Genomic DNA, 17,864 nt, shown 5'->3' on the forward strand with positions numbered 1-17,864 from the left:
GTCCACTTCATCTATACTCACAGAAATCTATTTTAAACGCAATTTTCTGAATAAGTGCAAGAACATAAAGCTGGTGCTCATCTGTCATGAAAGAACATTTACGCGCAGAAGATTATTGTAAATTGACGTTGGAACGAGCCCCAGCAGAGATGATCTATTTTCTCTTCTTTTCTGGCTGGCGTTGACCTACAGCTGGGAGCTGCGCACGTCACATTTTTTTTTTTTTTTTGTTTTCGCCTCCCCAAGGCTTGTCTTGTTGATTCACGCTCAAAAACCCGTTTGATGAAAAGCGTGACATTAAACGACGATTTAAACGCCTCGCTCGGTGTCAGGTGCTGTGCTAGGAGTTGCTCCGCTTCAGCCGTTTTCCATCTGTGACCTCATTTCGCCTTCCCAAAATAGCTCAACGTGTGCGTTGAGAGGTCGGCGGGTGACATTTAGACCCCCTCTTCTCTCCTGGCCGTCTCATGAAAGTCGGGCGAACCCATTCTGCATCAAACGCTGGGAGGCAGCATGATGCTCGGCCTCCCCGGAGTTGGAAGAAAAGGGAAGTGTGAAGTGAACGCGGGAGTCCACCGGAGAGACCGGCACTGAGTCTGTTCAAAAGTCCTCCTCATGCATGTGCTGTCAGAGGGCGAAAAATTGCTTCAAGTTTTCCCCTCTCAATCCTGGCTGTGCTCTGTTTTCCTAATGATGATTTGTGGTGGTAGCATTAGAGAACTTAGCACAAAGCTTTATAATTCAGCCTAAGTGCTCCCATTCTGACTCACCGAGATGAGGAATAGGAGCTAAATTTACCAGCAAGTGAGAAACACTGAAAGTCGAATTTCAAGTGGTTCCCACTCCGAACTCTCTTCCTCGCTTGATCACTCGTGAGCGAGGGAACGTGAAGTAAAATAGAACCGGCTGCCTTATCAGGAAGAACCCATCAAATTTTAATGTCGATACGGATTGTAAAGTTCTCTGGGAGCCTTTGCCTGGTTCTTTTATGTTTAGTGCTCGCTATGCTAATTGTAACTAGCAGAAAACTGCATGATTTCCGTTGAACTATTTACTGTATGCCAGAAAGATCGAGCTGCAGAGAGTGAGGATAAAAGTGCTTCAAAGTGACGCCCCATTCAACCTCCAACCTCCACAAGACAAGCGCTATTGTGGGCTCAAACGTATACACTCCGGTATTGGTTAATTTAGGATTATTTGGCCTTAGGGGAAGTCTTGGGATATAATGATATTGTATCCCGATTCAGCAGTCACATTTAAAAGCACTTGAATAGCATGTTGGGGGAACAATGAAGCACATTTTCTGCTGGCCCTGGGTGAACGCTTAATGCCAGCCTTGACTCCATTGTCAAGGGTTTTGTCGGCGGTAAAAAATACACACACATGCACACACACGCATAACCCCCCCACACACGCACACTCTTATACTTTCTGTGTAAGTAGCCATGGTAACATTAAGAGCTGATTTCCATCAGAGTGGATCAAAGTCATTTTTGAAACTCAGCTCAAACTGCCTTCGCTTCTTGACGCAGCAATGCTGACATTGCTGTCAAGTAGCCTGCTTTCAATACATTTGCGTAGGATTTCATTCAAAAATAAAAGAAATGAGAAACAAGGGAAAATACTTATTTTCAGAATTAATAAAAAAATCCCTTGAAATTGCAAACATTTTTTTTTAATTAAGAGCAGCTTTTCTTTTTATTTGGCTATTTTTAATGCCTCAAATTTTCTTTTTAGAAAATCATTAAACAATGTATAATCAGTAAAATAAACAGAACAATTTAATTACTCTATTTTTAAGATGTCAAACCTAATCGACTAATCAGCAATAAATCGATTATCAAATTAAAAACTGGTAAAAATCAAGTAATCATCTAAATCCGTTGTTTAGCGTTAAATTGTCTAAAATAATAAATAAATAAAACATTAGTAAAAGTCTGTTTTTACTTTGGAAAACACTGACCAAACTACTAATTGATTTTTTTTTCCAAAAAGTTTGATGACTACATCAATCCCTCAAAGGTGAACTTCCTTAAATGTTGTTTAGTGGATTTCTGATCACCGAACGATAGCAAACAAAAATGATTGCTTGACTGTTGATAACGTCTATCATGCTACATATTTATATTGAAATAATGCCCAGCCCTACTCATGATAACATGTATACTTCATTACTTGGTGCACTGACACATATCTACTGTAAGTACACAGAGCCACTAAGTCCCTCTGAGGGCCACGAAAGCGTAACGAGGAAGACATAATTAATTTTCAATGTTAAATGGGTGAGTCGAAGAGGGAGCCATTATCTTTATCCTCCCTTTTTCCCGCAGAGCATCTCTTGACAAGAAAAAATACAAAAAATAAAAAGAATGTATGAGATAATTGCTCTCCTGTGTGTTTATGTGCTTGCTCAGAGGGTAGTTCAGCAAGACTTGCTCCTCCTCATGCTATCTGAGACCCCCAGAGAACTGCAAATGTTACACAGACTTTTTATGATGAGACACAATCCTCACCAGAGAATTGTGTGCGTAGTTTAAGAACCCATTGTGGATATAAGCGCAAAAAAGATATTCCCAGCATCCCCAGTCCAGCAGGTGGAGGTAATGAGCATTTCCAACAGCCGCATTCTTAACATTTTTTTTCCAGAATGATGCACTAGCTAAGCTACCCAACCACTTGGAACTTGGAATTTTTTTCCCTCAACACACAATTGTTTTTGTGATGACACTGGAGTATGCAATGTTAATTATTCACTCTGTGTGATGTCACTGCTCATTGACATTTCCAAGCTTTGTTTTATCTCCCGTTATAAGCAATAGAACATAATGCCTCAAGTTGTGGGTGTCAATTCCTCTCCTCTTTTGCATGTAATCTTTTCTGACCCCGAATCATCCATTCATCCGTGGGGCTCTAAGTCTCATGAACGTCTGCGGCTTTTAATCAAGATGCCATATTGCTACGTGTGAACAAGGAGAAACAACGTTGATTACTTCTAGGGATAACCCCCGATATATAAGTAAAAATTTCAACAGAACACTACAAAACATGTATGTATGACAATGAGCGTACCATGACGACGCACAACCATAGCTACAAAAAAAATCATTGATCCAAAATTAATATCTGTATGCAACAACCTTTTTATGGACCAATTGACCAACAACCCATTACATAAAATAAGCAAACAAGCATGGAGATGGACTACTTAAGTACGAAAAGAATCAAGCAATCCATCCATCTGTCCGTCCGTCATTAATAATCAATGGGCACACGTAAAAAGTTGGAAAAAAGGATGCAGCTACTCACTACCCACTGTTCCCCTTAATCCCAAATGCTTTCATTGTGTACACTCTGAGAGCTTGTGTTGCAACAATGCTCAACACACACTCAAGGGATGACACAGCGTCTGGAGGCGTCGTCTGTCCCATGACCTGGATTTAATGCTTGTTGCTTTTAGGAGCTGCCGGTGGAAATGACACCCAGGCGCAAAAAAAAAAAGAGGACGATGCTAACACAAACAGACTTGGATGACCGACACTGATGTCCAGGCGGCTTCTCTCCAGATGTTGCCTTTAATTTTTATGCAGTAGGTTTAAAAGCTGGAATGCACACGGGGCCATCTTTGCCAGTTATTTCCCCCCTGGATTACTATCCTTTACTTGTTTAACAGGTGCCTCTGTATAAGCTATAACCAGATTTTAACACCCGAGACTCACTGGCTTCATCCCTTTGTGTTGAAAGACATTGTTATCTTACATCCAGCTACCAGAATGCGTCATCTTTCCCAGATATTTATCCTAAGTGTTAAGCCCCAATTCAAAGAGGGATGAACGTTGGCAAGGGTAGCGGCTCGTTCCATCTCACCGGGATTCGTTTGGCAAGTTTGATGATGTCGCAAGCAAATTGCGATGTTCAAAACGTGCGACAAGAGCGGATCAGAACGTCTGGCGACCTCCCGGCACGACACAGGCAGTCCCGACCAAACCTGACGAGATCAAAAGAGCCGCTACCGTTGTCAACACTCGCCATCAGAAGTCCCTCATTGGGACAAGAGCTTAAAGTATCTAAGGTGTGTTGCGTTTAAAAAGCAATGGGTTTAAATGATCAGAATGTGCAAAGTGACAACTGCTGCGCAAATGCGTATTTGGGCTTGCTTCGGGGAGTTCTGTTTGACAGGCGCAGATGAATGAACGCCAGTTCTAACTCTGATGTTCAAATTTTCCCTGAAAGGCAGTGTGCGAGGGGCTTTTACTTTGTTTGGGGGTAATGCAAATCTAGCAAGCATGAACCCAAATCAGCAAATCAGCAAGTTGAATAAATAACCACATTGCTAATGAGTCAATGAGCTGAGATAAGCTAAATGGGAAGAATTCAATGGCTATCACCATGGGAGTCACAAAGAAATTAAAGGTAATTGATGAAGTATGAAGTGATTCTGTATAAAGTTAAGAAGAGTCTTAAGAACAGTCGGTGAAAGCCCCTATAACACTAAGGGGCGGAAACTGGCAAGTGTCTGCGAAGATAGCGGCTATCTTGATCTCAGGGATCGTTCAAGCTCGCCAGTGGACACCTGGTAGCTAAAATGTCGCCAGTCATTCACCTGTATTGCTCTTGTTGCAAAGCAATTTTTAACATGGTCAAACATTCCTTCCAACAAGAGCATCATCTGGTGACCTGTGGCAAACTACCACACTCACCAGAAAAACTACAGATTTGGTTGATTTGGTTTTTATTAGCTCACTGACTCAAATCACTGTAGTCTCAAGAAATTCTCATAATTCACTCGTAGTAGTTTAATTACTGTCGTTAGCATGCAAGACAGCAGATGATGATTTGGTAGTATGGGTGCACTAACTGTGGTTTCCCAATAATGAACTGGTCGACATTTTCAATACGATCAAGCATCTTTCCCTTATTTCACCAAATGTGATCATTTAAAAAGCAGCTTTTACTCATGATGGCAAGCACTTGTGAAAGCTACTAAAAATAACGTAGCAGGACGATGAAAAGGCAGAGGGAGCAAGGGAGCTTGCATTTAAGTGTGTGCTGTCTAAACATTTACTTGGGAGGAAATCGTAGATTGTGCGACAGGATGCAGTGATACAATCTCCGACATAAATTATGTTAGGGTTAGCTTTGGAGGCTATCATCTCCACATTTATTGCAAGATCCCGAGCGGCGAATGTCAGAAGGGTCCCAAAAGATTCATCGTCTGAGTCTGTAAGGCTCCGCTTGGCTTTGAAATCATTTCCGGCTCATTTCTTTCAACCGTATATTTCCATCTCTGGACTTAAACCTTGGTGTGATTATCGACTTCAACCAAGATTTCCACAGCCACTTTAAAACTGAGACCAAGTCTGTATTACTGTCCGATCAACTTTTTAAAAAGAAGTTATATTAAAGTGTTTTTGAAATCATAGTTGTGGTATGTTTACAGTTTAAATGATTAATATCGGAAATTATGTTAGGCTATTTCGAGTGCCTGTTTGTCTTCCTATTTTTATCGATTATCTGTTCCGGGCGATTTCAGGATGGAAGAAAAATAGACTACGACATTTATGAGTGAACTTAATTTGACCTTTGAATTATATCATTATGAATGTCTCACAGTGCTATCAAGAGAGAAAAAGATGAGATTCATTCATTAAAACTCGTAATTTGTTTCTTTCAATCTCTTTTAAATCTCACCTAAAATTTATGGTAAAAAAACATTGAAAAAAATGTAGATACATCGTGTTGTTGTGGAAGATCAAGACTGATATAAAACAATGAAAAAGTGTCTCAACAGACTTTAACAGATGCAGCTGTAACCATTCACCTTCAGCTGTATTAGAGATAAGACCCAAGTGCTTGGTGCAAGCTTTAGTTTCGACCATCAGGAGGAATGGTGCTGTTTTCTTTTATTAATCGCCAAATAATTAAAAAATTACAAAATCATTATGCCCATCCTCAAACGCAGACACTCAAACGCAGTGCGGTCTCAAGTGTGGTTGCAGTCAGAACTTTGCATTGATGCGGTAGGCTAAACATGAGCTGCTTAAGTGGTAAACTAGCCTCTTCTTCGCTCTGTCTAATTAATTGATCACAATCAATCTGATATTTTGACACCCCCTTTACTATATTTCGTACAACTTTCATTTCTTGTACAATGAGCTGGATGGCAGAAATCACAACAGGTGTTTTATCTACAAATGCACCGCTTCATTTCCCGAGTCAAGTAGAAATGGTATTCATAGAGCCCATTTCATCATGCTGTTCGAATTATATGAAGAAGTCATGCTGAGGTTCATCCTGAAATTTCACCAGAAAGCTTGACATCCCTCACTTTACGTGAGTAGAGTATGTTTGCTGCTACCAGATTATGACGCCACGGGGCTTACAAACACGGAGGAAATGGAAGAGGAAGCTCTAGTAGCTCGTGTGATTAGTGTTGGTGAGACCCCAGTCATTTCTCCATGGCAGGGGTGGGTGGTGGATCCTCCAAGGGTTAAGCCCTGTGGGACTTAGCTTTGATTATATACAGCTTTGCCCAGAATGTAGGGTCCAAATGTGTGTATGTGTGTACGTCTTTTGAGGCTCTTAGCCACTATCCTACAGCCTCTGACAACCGCCACAGCATGCGCACACACCAATCAGTATGCGTCAATGATCACAGCTCTGACCTCTTCAACTATCTTATCTTCATCTCTTAAGATAATCCATATAGGTCTTTCAATACACACACACACGTGCACACAAACGCACGCGCTTTGGTGTCTACGCTGTGTATGTCTAGGCACATGGCGTAATGACTTTTAAAAGGGCTTTCTTATCAGTGGTCTGTGTCTGCATGCTGAAGATCACGCTCACCTTAGCTGCCTTCTTTCACTGGTGCAGGGCCGTGCTCAGACTGACTGAATGAATGTTGATACCTTTCTACTTAGTACCATGAAACGCATCAGAGATGGTGTAAGTGGGGCCGGGATGGTGGGGGCAATGCAGTTACTTTTTAGAGTGTTGCGATATAGCTGCCGCATTAACCCTCAAATTTTCAGGCGTGAGGTAATACTGTACCTATTTCATTTCAAAATTACTACAAAAAACAATGTACATAAGAGAACTGATGACAAGAACAAAAATCTTAATAAAAATAGATCAAAATACTGTCTATGTCGTTCTACAAGTGTGGTGTAGGTAGAAAAAACATCTAATTTAATTAAATACTAATAAGCATTAAATTAAAACATCTGCATCGTGTTTGTAGTCAGAACGTTTAGTGTTGATGCATGTAGCGACAGCGACATAAAAAAAAATGTCACTTCTGAGACAACAATCAAGCGAGATGTCATTAGTTATCCGCAATGTTGTGAGGTCACGTTGCGGCTACAATAGAGGATCGGAGATGACACGATTATTGGCAAACCTGCCAAATCGCCATGTAATCCTTTTAAAGGACATATTTTTCAATGTAAGATGTGTATTATGGATTCATACAGGAGCAACACATGAACCATTTTAGCTGGATAATGATTTTCAAGGAAAACCTACCTGCCACTGCTATTGCGGAGGATCACTAAGGCATCAGGGAAGCCGTCAAGGTTGTAGTCTCCCATGTGCAAGGCCAGTGGTTGGTTGAGACTCCCTGGCACAAAGCTCCACACCGTCCCCCTCTGCTGGAAGTCGGCCAGTACGGGGACCCACTTGGAAGGGAACAGAAACCATGCAATAAGCAATATGATAAATAATGAGGATAGTTGATTTGATAAAGCAAAGTAATGTCAAAACCAGAGTAGCGATTTACGCTAGCAAAAGCTGGTTTGTTAAAAACTGTCAGTTGAGTCATGAACAAACGTTGAAAAGTAAATCTGAAAAGTATTCTGACACCTTTTGCCAGATTATATGCATTAGAGGATCTGACTGATGACATTAGTGGGAACAGTAAAGGTAACAGCCTAAACGTCTCTCTATGACACCTCTGCGGTACCATTACCACCTCTCGCTTCCGATGAATTCCATTTCACCGAGCAGAAGGGAAGCTTCAGCCTTTTTCCTTCAGGCTGATGGAAATTAGAAAAGTACATGAAGCCATTTCTAGCAGCAGATGAACGTTTCACATTAATGCAGTTCAACAAGTGACGAGCTCCCCCTTTGTCGTGGCGAGCGTTACAATTAGCCGACAGCTCACGGATTGAATTGCACGCGGAGTGCCAGAATACATGCTGGCAAATGGAAAGGGGCACGATAATGGTGCCTTGTTATCCCCCTGACACCAGTGCAAGAAGATTGTCACATTATGCCCGACATCAGTACATGATACCTGAAAATTCTTAACTTAGTGGATCCTTTTGAGTTATTCTATTTATTTGTACTGGTCTTTGGACGGTGTGTCACTGTTTAGACATTACTTGGCCGTTTTAGGAGTCCGGAACAATGGCACACTTAGGTGATGATCACGATAAATCAAATCCTCAACGCTGATCTTTGTCTTAGGGGTCTAGATTTAGCATGGCTTTAATGAGACTTAAAGTGACAATGAAAGATCAATTCTGTGTGTGTGTGTGTGTGTGTGTGTGTGTGTGTGTGTGTGTGTGTGTGTGTTGCCTAGCAGGGTGTGTAGCCAGATGCTGGTAGGCATAAACTATTCATGAATGTTAAACAGAGAGCAGGTGTGACGGGAACCACCGCAGAGATGCTCACCTAAAGTGCAGCTAATAATGTTAACTAGCAGAAGAACGTCTGAGGACTGCAGACTTATTAGCAATTACGTGAACAGCTGGTAAAATTAGCTATAAAGAAGACATGTAAATCACACTGATGTCATTGGCAGTTAAATAAAAAGATGAAAGGATAGATAAAGATTCCGACACATGAAATGAGATGGAACCCTAATAAACACCTTTTGTTCTTGGACTTGTGTGAGTTTGATTGTCCTTAAAAGCAACTCAATCAAGGAAAATCACTTATATCAAAGTACTGAGGATGGGGAATAACGGTTAGATTTATGTTAGACTTATGATAGGGTTAGCAGTTACAGTTTTGGCTATGTATTAGGGTTAGAGTCGGTTACTCTACTTATATGTCAGTACTACATCGAAAGAGCCTGGTTCCGTCCTGTGTGGTCACTTTTTTTTTAAATATTATTTGGAGTCCGGTGGAATGGAACTTAACACAGACATTTAAAGTTTATGAAATGATCGATTGATGGCTTGCAAAGAGCTTTAAAAGGATGCCTCGCCACGTTATATTCACAAAATACTTAGCCACATTTACTACTGCTACCCTGGAGTGCTTGAAATGATCATGGTGGCAAGGCCTGGCAGGCAGGCCTGTTAGCACCATATTAGGCAGTCCATCTGGGCACATTTACAGACAGATGGGGGGAGATTTAAGTTAGCTTTGAGGATACAAGTTGAAGTTTGTGGGGTTTTCTTCCCGAAAAGGCTTGGAGTAAACGTTTAAACAGAATTCCTTGGGGTGATATCAATGAGTTCTTTTAAAACTTTAAAGGTTGCATTTAAGGTGTTGCCCAATGTGAATATGAAATGGGTTTCATTCGCTTTTTTCATGCGGTAAAGACAGAAAAGGGTACCACTGCTTAGAAGAGAGCCTTGTGGGACGCCCCAGAGTTCAACTTTTCCCTTCATAAACTTTTTGGATCGTGGCTGAACTTCAGAATAAACCTGTTTAGTCATTTTTGTTCCCTCCAATAAGTGCACAGCTCCATACCTGGCCACCCTTAATTGAAGCAACTGGGGATATTCATAACCTTTACATGGTCTTCTCCGTTTTTGGTGTTCTGTGTGTGAACAAGGATGGACATGGGACGTTGGTTTAGTCTGCTCGCTTATTTTCTTGAAAATAATGTCGTAACAACCTCAGCTAACTTGAGCTGCTGTTAGCTGCAACAGGCACTGTCTGCTAACAGCCAACTGACAACCGCCATCTAGCTCGTCCTGTTACGCTAATTATTGGCTTATGTGGCTGACAGATCAATCTTCCTCGAATGGTGTCAGATAAAAAAATTCTAATCTTGAAGTTATTGTTTATAGGATGCACCCATACTTTTGGCCTTTATTTTTAGGGGAAAAAAACAAAAACAACAAAAAACGAAACCATGGCTGCTATTTGGGAAATTACCGTAATTTTATTTTTCCAATTTGAAATAATATAAACTTTTTTTTACTGTCCCCGCTCAAAATGTATAGGGGCATCATACATATCCACATATATTTTATTTCCCCCTCCTCTTTGGACCATTATATATATATATATATATATATATATATATATATATATATATATATATATATATATATATATATATATATATATATATATATATATATATATATATATATGTGTGTGTGTGTGTGTGTGTGTGTCATACTAAAAGACTACCAATGCTCCAAGCAATTACAATACTGCACTTGATAAATACTGTACTGTAGCTCCCTGGATAATAGCTACATTGTGGCTGTTATCATTCCGTATTGTATTACTTGAACGCATGAGGTGAACAAAAGATGGCCTGAGCTGAGGCAGACAATATTGCAAAGGAAAAAGATCTCTTCGGTCCTTGTGCGCGTTATCGCTCATCTGAATTGCGCGGCTATCCAATTAGCATAGTCTCACCCAGCATGCGGCGGGATGGAAAATGAAATCTGACAGCAGACTGTGACACGGATGTTCCTTTGATATATATTGTACGTAGTAGTCATATCGAGTGCTTATGGATTAAGTCAGGTCCATTAAAACAGCAGCGGGGTGTTGTTAAAGCTTAAGAAGTTGCTGGAGGCGAGTTTAAAAGTCAGTCGATGAACATGGGAGTGTTGAGATCCAAATGACCAAGTTAATGGAGATAAAGACGCTGATGGTACTTACAGTAGCGAATTAATGTGACGCCTTCAATGCAATGGTTGTCATAGAAGCTGTAATGCTGCCACTGATTTGGGTCAAGTCACTGGGATGATGTGATTGCGACATAATAAAGAGCGTTCTGCAGATCTGAAATCAATGTTAGGATTTGGGATTTTCATCCATTGAATTGAAGAAAATATTGAAATATTTAATTGACTAAAAACTATTCCGGTGGAAAATATTTACACAAATAATATATACTGATTTAAATCAGTGTTAATGTAAACATAAATAGTTCGTGCATAACTGATGTCAGAATTAACTCATTCAATCCCAAACACGTATTTTTACGGAACTTTCATGAGTCTCTGCATTCAGTTCTATGTTTGTATTTATTCATTTATTTTTAATTAAGATAAAGGAGGGTCAGGAAACGGAAAACGCAGCATGAAACAATTGGTAACTAGTAATTAGTAACTACTACTATAATTAGTAACTACAATTGACAATGAAATGAAATGAATAAAATTAATTTGATTTGATGCCAAGCCCTACCTCAAAGTATTTGTGTCGCAATTCTAGCTGTCACACAATAACAAATTTTAAGTGGGGTAAGGCAATCTTACTAAAATATTTGGCTGATTGTTTTCTGATGTCTCCTTTCTTTGTCATATGGAAAACAACTAAAAAATAATTTTGATGTTGTCTAATAGCAGGAATTTAATTGAAAAAAAAATGAAAGGGAGGGAACAACCGGAAAACATTTAGGCTACATACGGCGTTGCATTGCACAGAACACGAACATAAAAATCTGACTGAGGCAAGCAAACACACAAAAAGGCTGGCAGACTCCCGTCGACTTGCCGGAGAGCGCATGTCGCTTCATTAGGCCAAGAAATTAAAAGGCGGGGTGGCAGCGCTGAAGTTTCAGGGTTAACGCCGGGGAGCTGGCGTAAGACAGACAACAAGGCGATTGAATTACTTTTAAAAGCAGCCGTGTGACCAAGTAATGGCTTTTTATGACGCCGCAGACATAACGACAAGGGAAATGTTCATCGCATTAGGAACGGCGGGGCGACTTGAATGGGAAAAGGTCTGGATGAGAGCACAGCATTTTGTTCGAAATGACAATTTAGACTGATGTGCATGTTCAGAGTTGTGTCTCAATTCAGAGGCTGCGTTTCAAGCCCAATGTAGAAACATAACACGTTAGAATATAGCATAGATTCATGAAACATGGAACTTTTTTTTTTAAATAATAATGTAGCCGTTGCTTTCGGAGACAGCCTCGAATGAGTTTTACCCCCATAACTTAATGATTATTTTTAAATGATATATCATGCGATTTTCCTTAAGTGCTGCATTGAATCAATGTTCTTCTCTCATATACTGTCAAGAATAACTTCTGGAACCCAGCTTTTCTTATTCGCTGAAACATCGCATGCATTGTATGCAAAATGCATTTTTTTGATATGAAGATGGCGCTTGCTTACAACAGAAGCAGCTCAAGTTTAGTCAACACATCAAAACACCAAACTGTAACTGTAGCCATAGCTGAGAATAGCAACAAATATACTAAAGTGGCGTGCCAAAGGAAAACTCTTTGTCAAACAAAATTCGAGAACACCCTGCATTTGAGCAAGTCTGCGGTGGACCGGGGAGACAATGTTTATTTTCGTGTTAATATGCAATTTTTTGTCAATTGACAAAAAAAAAAGCCCCATTCTCCCTGATGGCCCAAACAATCCAAAGGGTCCTCCATCACAGTCTGGTATGGCAACTGCACAGCAAAAGACAGGAAGGCTCTCCAGCGTGTGATCAAGTCCTCAGAGCGCATCTATGGAGCACCCTTACCATCACTGCAGGACATTTACCACACCAGGGTTCTACGGAGGACAAGCAACCTCATCAAGGACAAGACACACCCACAAAACGATCTGTTTGAAATGCTGCCACCAGCTGCCAGGCTGGCAAACAGCTTCTACCCACAAGCCATCCGGATTCTCAACAAATCTCTCATGCACTAATCTGGCTCTTACTACATGCATAAATCATATTTTGCACTAAATGATATTTGCACTATATTATTAGCACCATTGTTTCTGTTGTTGTTTTATTGCTATTTATATTGCTATGATAAATAGCAATAGCTCGAAAATAGAATGTAGTCTGCTACTCGGGGAAGTGAAGGGAATAAGAATTTCATTGTGTGCTATAATAACACCATACATATGACGATAAAACTCTTGAATGTTGAAACTAGAAATGGGCAAATTGCCAACATTGACTGTACTGCGCAATAATACAACTTTTTTTTTTTTTTCAAAAACAGATGTATCTTTGTCTTGGAAAGTATGTCAAATGTAAACAGGCAAGACTTGTAGTTCAAGAATAAGATAATAAAATGTACTAAGTTTTAACCAAGCAAGTCCCAAGTCCTAAAATTGCTGATTTAAGTCTGACTCAAGACAAGTTATGGGATTCAAATCCCTAGCCTCTCAATTCTTCCACAACATCCTGAGCTGAGTACTGTATTTCCACAGCGTCAGGAAAAGGATACTCGACTGTCCTCAATTCCCTTATTGAAATATAGAAAGATTTATTTGAAATGAGATGAATGGAGAAAAAAATGGGACGCGAATCCCCCAAATGCAGAAAGCGAAATGCAAATGCAGTTGAAGTGGTTGAAATGCAAATCTCAAGTAACTTTAAAGGCAGGCCCAAGAGTCAATATTTGACTTTGAGTACTTGTTGAACTTGAACCACCTCAGAAGTCTTGTCCATAACCTCTCTTATTCCCCTTTATTCGTCATATTAACCAATCTGGAGTTTTTATTTTTAACGTTTGTTCGACCGTGTCAAATTCATTGATAATTTTTTACAGTTGCTTGTAATTTCAGGAGCGTCCCAGAGCGCAGAAGTAAAACCTACTGAATTTGGAAACTGGGTTACAGTTTGAGCGACGTTCATTTTTCAGTTATTTTGTTGGCAACTGTTTTCATTTATGAATGCTGAATTAACTTTTCGGAAATCATTTGAAAATGAACGAACTTCTACTGCCAATGTTATTAAATATGTTCATGTTGATAGAAAAAAAAAACAGTTTTAGGTTTCACGTTACAGGGAACGACAAAAACGTACTTTGACTGCATACTTTAAACACTTCTTTGCGGGAAATAACTGAAAACAGAAAACTAAGAGATTGACATTTCATGAGCACATGGTAGACTTTCTCTAAGCAACGTGATTCACTCAGAAATCTGAATTTATACCATTTGACAAATTGAAAATTACTGAAAGCAATATTGCAGTAATGCGGATTGGTGTTAGACCTTTACAATTTCCGACTGTCTATGGGGCCATGGAGGTGTTTGAGTGGGATTGATTGAGCAGGTGTCTGAATGGAAATGGAGGCTGTGGCCCGACGGCTCCTGACAATGATGGAGGGCATAGGTGTGTGACAGGGAGCGTGAGCTTGTATTTGGAGGCAGAAGGCAAACACAGTTGACAATTTGAAAAATATTATCAAAAAATTGATGAATATATAGGCTGCAACTCACTTCAGTAAATAAAGACTCCTTATATAGAAAAATGGATGGTTGTAATGTCGATACGTTTTGCAGAGCTTTTCAGACTGTCATTTGAACAAATTTAATAACCGCTTTTGAAATATCAAAACATGCCCTTTGAATATGGTTTATAACATTGAAACCATGGTACAGCAAGAAGATTAAAGGTTGTGTAGAACAAAGCTGACGGGTGGCTATGACTTCATTTGGTGGTGTTAATGAGGTCATAGCAGGAGTGAATCAAAGATGGAGTGAGACCATATGTCAGTATTACATGTCCAAGACCACCGACCGGCTAAGCGGGACGGAAGGGGCGTGGCCCTTTGGCCGTCAAGCCAGCTGGCTTTAGTTCGGGCAAGGGTGGTACCGACGCCGCTGGTGATAGGACGTGCACTGATTGCTGAATTTTCAAAGCAAACCCTGGGCCTCCACTTGTATGCCGTGTCTTAGAGATCGTATGTGTTTGGAGAGCAGAAGCTAATCGAGTGCTGACGTGTGAGCTGCACAAGGCCAAGTGGATGTGACCTCTGCCAAGGCCCATGGGAATGACTTGCAAACTGGCCGCTGCCTGGGTAAAATGTGAGAGGACGCAGCATTGACACTCTGACAGCCAGAGAAGCTCTGACAGTGATTTCATGCTACTAACGTAGTACTAATACAACCAGGGATCTCCAAATCACGTGATCAGAAATCGGGCCCAATCTTACTTTTCCAAATGTTACTTTCAAGCGCATTTGTAACTTTAAAGAAAGAAAGGCACAAGAAAATAATGCAAACACACTGCCAACTTCAAATTAACCACACCAAATAGAAGTCCTAGGTTTTGAAGTTGTCCCTCTTAGCATTGGTTGCACTAGCTCGACTAGTTCTTGTGATTCCAGTTGATATTGTCATCACGTCACAAGGCTACAATCAATATACTGCCATTAACAAATAATATTCCATTTCTGAATAAGGGAACTAGAAAAATGCTAATCAGAAATGCTATCATTGTATGATACGGCTAAACTTTCTGGCGTAAGTGCAGGGTGCTAAAGAACTATGGTATATTCAAATGCATTCAGCTGAGATTTTTTAAAAAAGTCCATCAATTCATAAAACATTAATAACTGCAAACTGTATCTATCGAGACAATGCGGGCTTTCTAACCTTTATCTCTAGTCTAGTGGTTGGAATTTCAATGAACCAAGATGAGAAATACAGTTGTTTTTTTTTGCTGCTCTTTATATTGCTCTTAAAATTAGGGTTGTAATATCCAAATAACAATATCTGACATTTTGATTTGAATATTTTTAGTATTTGTTATCAGTGTTTCATTAAATGAAGAAAGACAGTCGTGTTTTTCTTGTTTTTATAGTTTTGGCTGATCCGATCTGATTGTTGACGAATCCAATCAGGTCCCAGATTGAACTGATCCGTTGCACCGCTAACAGAAATAGAAAACCATAATAGTCACAGAATATGACATGAAAATGTGGAGTCCGAAATATTTAATGGTAGAAATGGGTAAAAGATACGTTTCTTTTATTTATTTTGGCAAGGTCATCTTAAGGTTTGCAGAATGGTAAAGACCCTCAAGGGGGTGGATGCCAATTGCTGCTTTGGGGCTGCACAAGGATCCAGCGTGCATGTAAATACAAACCAATGCCCTCAGCGGGGCATCCTTGCCAACCCAAGGGGATCTCATCACGTGTTGTTTTTCATTTTTCTTGATTTTTTTATTTTAAATTCCACATCCCTCATCCCTACTCTCATCTTCCTCCTGCTGCTTTCTGATGACACGTTCATCTCAAGTGGTAATGAAGGCAACAGAAATAACTCATCCTGTTCTCCATCTAATTGCCCCGCCTCTCAGCCCCAGATACACACAAAGCCCCACGAAGCCACTTTAATATACCTTCAGTTGCCTCGCCTCTTCTATTTCCACTTTATCCCTTTTGATAGGAGCTCTTCAACATGACACAATTTTTTTTTTAAAGGATATTGAGGTTTGCTGGCTCCAAAACATCAACCGGTGCGTCTCAAGAGAAGCGTTATTAAGCGAAAAGGGATGAACGACAATCTGTATGATTGGTCCGCTATTAAATACATTTCTCAACAAATCATCTTTTTGCCCACAACATTTTCACACAAGGAATTAGGAATGCATTCAATACACCAATTAAGATTGTTCATAAGACACTTTCAAGAACATTGGAAACTGCTGGCTTGGCATGCACATTTTCGCCTTTGCATTCATTTCAACCAATGCAAACATGAATGGATTTGATGCTCCCGTGTGCGGAAGCTCCATCATAGCTTCCCTGGATCCGAGCATCTCAATCATGTGTACTCTTCCATAAGGGATGATTAAACATCATTTCTTCTTCTACACAACCCTTTGTTATATGCTCCGCTTGTCCTTCACCATTTCTTTCTATGCAATTGTTTCTTGTTACTGATGAAGAAATGTGACAAGAAAGATGAGACAAATATGTATCTACAGGGAATACTCGACTGTGCACACACGGGCATGTGTGTGGGTGTGGGCGGACACGGCGGATAAGCCGATAACATTTCTATTTTGGATTTTGGGGGGGGGGGGGGGGGGGGGGGGCACAAGCAAGTGGAAGCTGGTTCTTCGGTGGCAAAAGATGGAATGAAAAGGAGTCAGGCGTCCTGCCAACTGGTAGGATGCAAACTGAATAGACCATATGTGGGCGATGGTGTGTGTGAGCGTGTGTGTGTGTTTTTTTTAAGCATCAGTGCTTTAAAGCCACTTCCTGATCATTTTGAAAATGGAATAAAAGGTTCCGGAGGAATTGAGTATTTTGAGAGGGGGAAAAACACAGGTGAGCATATTACAAGTACGGTAATTGCTGGTCAATCATTCGTTGGCTGCCTTGACCCACTTCTTTCATCATCCAGCATTTTTTCAAACTGAACCAAGTTGTAACGGTCAGTTTCAGTCAGTTCCGTTATTGCTGCGTCACCAGAGGTTGGCATATTACAATTTTTTACTGGTCCGCCATTTGTTGTTTGTCGGCAAAACGGGTGTCCCGTCAGTGACGGACAGATGCATAGTGTTGATTCTGCTGGATTGCTCACATCTAGGTGAAAATTCCCCTTCTTGATTATTGTTTTTATGTGATAGTGCCTTTTGAAATCTAGTTTAAAAAAACACACACTTTCAAATGATAAAAACTATTTCAATAATGTTTCGAAGAGAACAAATGATAAGTTTGAATCATAATAAATCTCACTTGTAAAATAGTGTTAGACAAAGAACAAGAATATTTTGATTTGAGATACAGTATGTGGTTTTGGTCAGATTTGACTGTTTTCAGTGTGTGCTAGAGTTCTGCTGAGATGATGCCAGGAGACTCATGAAAAATACAAAACCAAAAAATTGAGGGCGGAATGCACACACAAAAGAAATAACGCAGTAACCAGAGGGCAATGTTTTTACCTACTGAGATG

General features: G+C 40.1%; 1 protein-coding gene across 1 annotated transcript in view; it reads right to left on the minus strand.

Moving 5' to 3' along the window:
- The window catches only part of itfg1 (integrin alpha FG-GAP repeat containing 1), a 79,338-nt gene that overhangs the window by 35,628 nt on the left and 25,846 nt on the right, over positions 1 to 17,864 (minus strand). Inside the window, exon 10 of the mRNA XM_088412482.1 lies at positions 7,528 to 7,679. Coding sequence (XP_088268608.1) covers positions 7,528 to 7,679 — 152 coding nt within the window. The remainder of the gene's footprint in view (positions 1 to 7,527; positions 7,680 to 17,864) is intronic.

The sequence above is a fragment of the Hippichthys cyanospilos genome, chromosome 4 (genome assembly GCF_059441005.1).
Source record: "Hippichthys cyanospilos isolate Australia breed blue-spotted pipefish chromosome 4, RoL_Hcya_1.0, whole genome shotgun sequence".
NCBI classification, from domain to species: domain Eukaryota; kingdom Metazoa; phylum Chordata; class Actinopteri; order Syngnathiformes; family Syngnathidae; genus Hippichthys; species Hippichthys cyanospilos.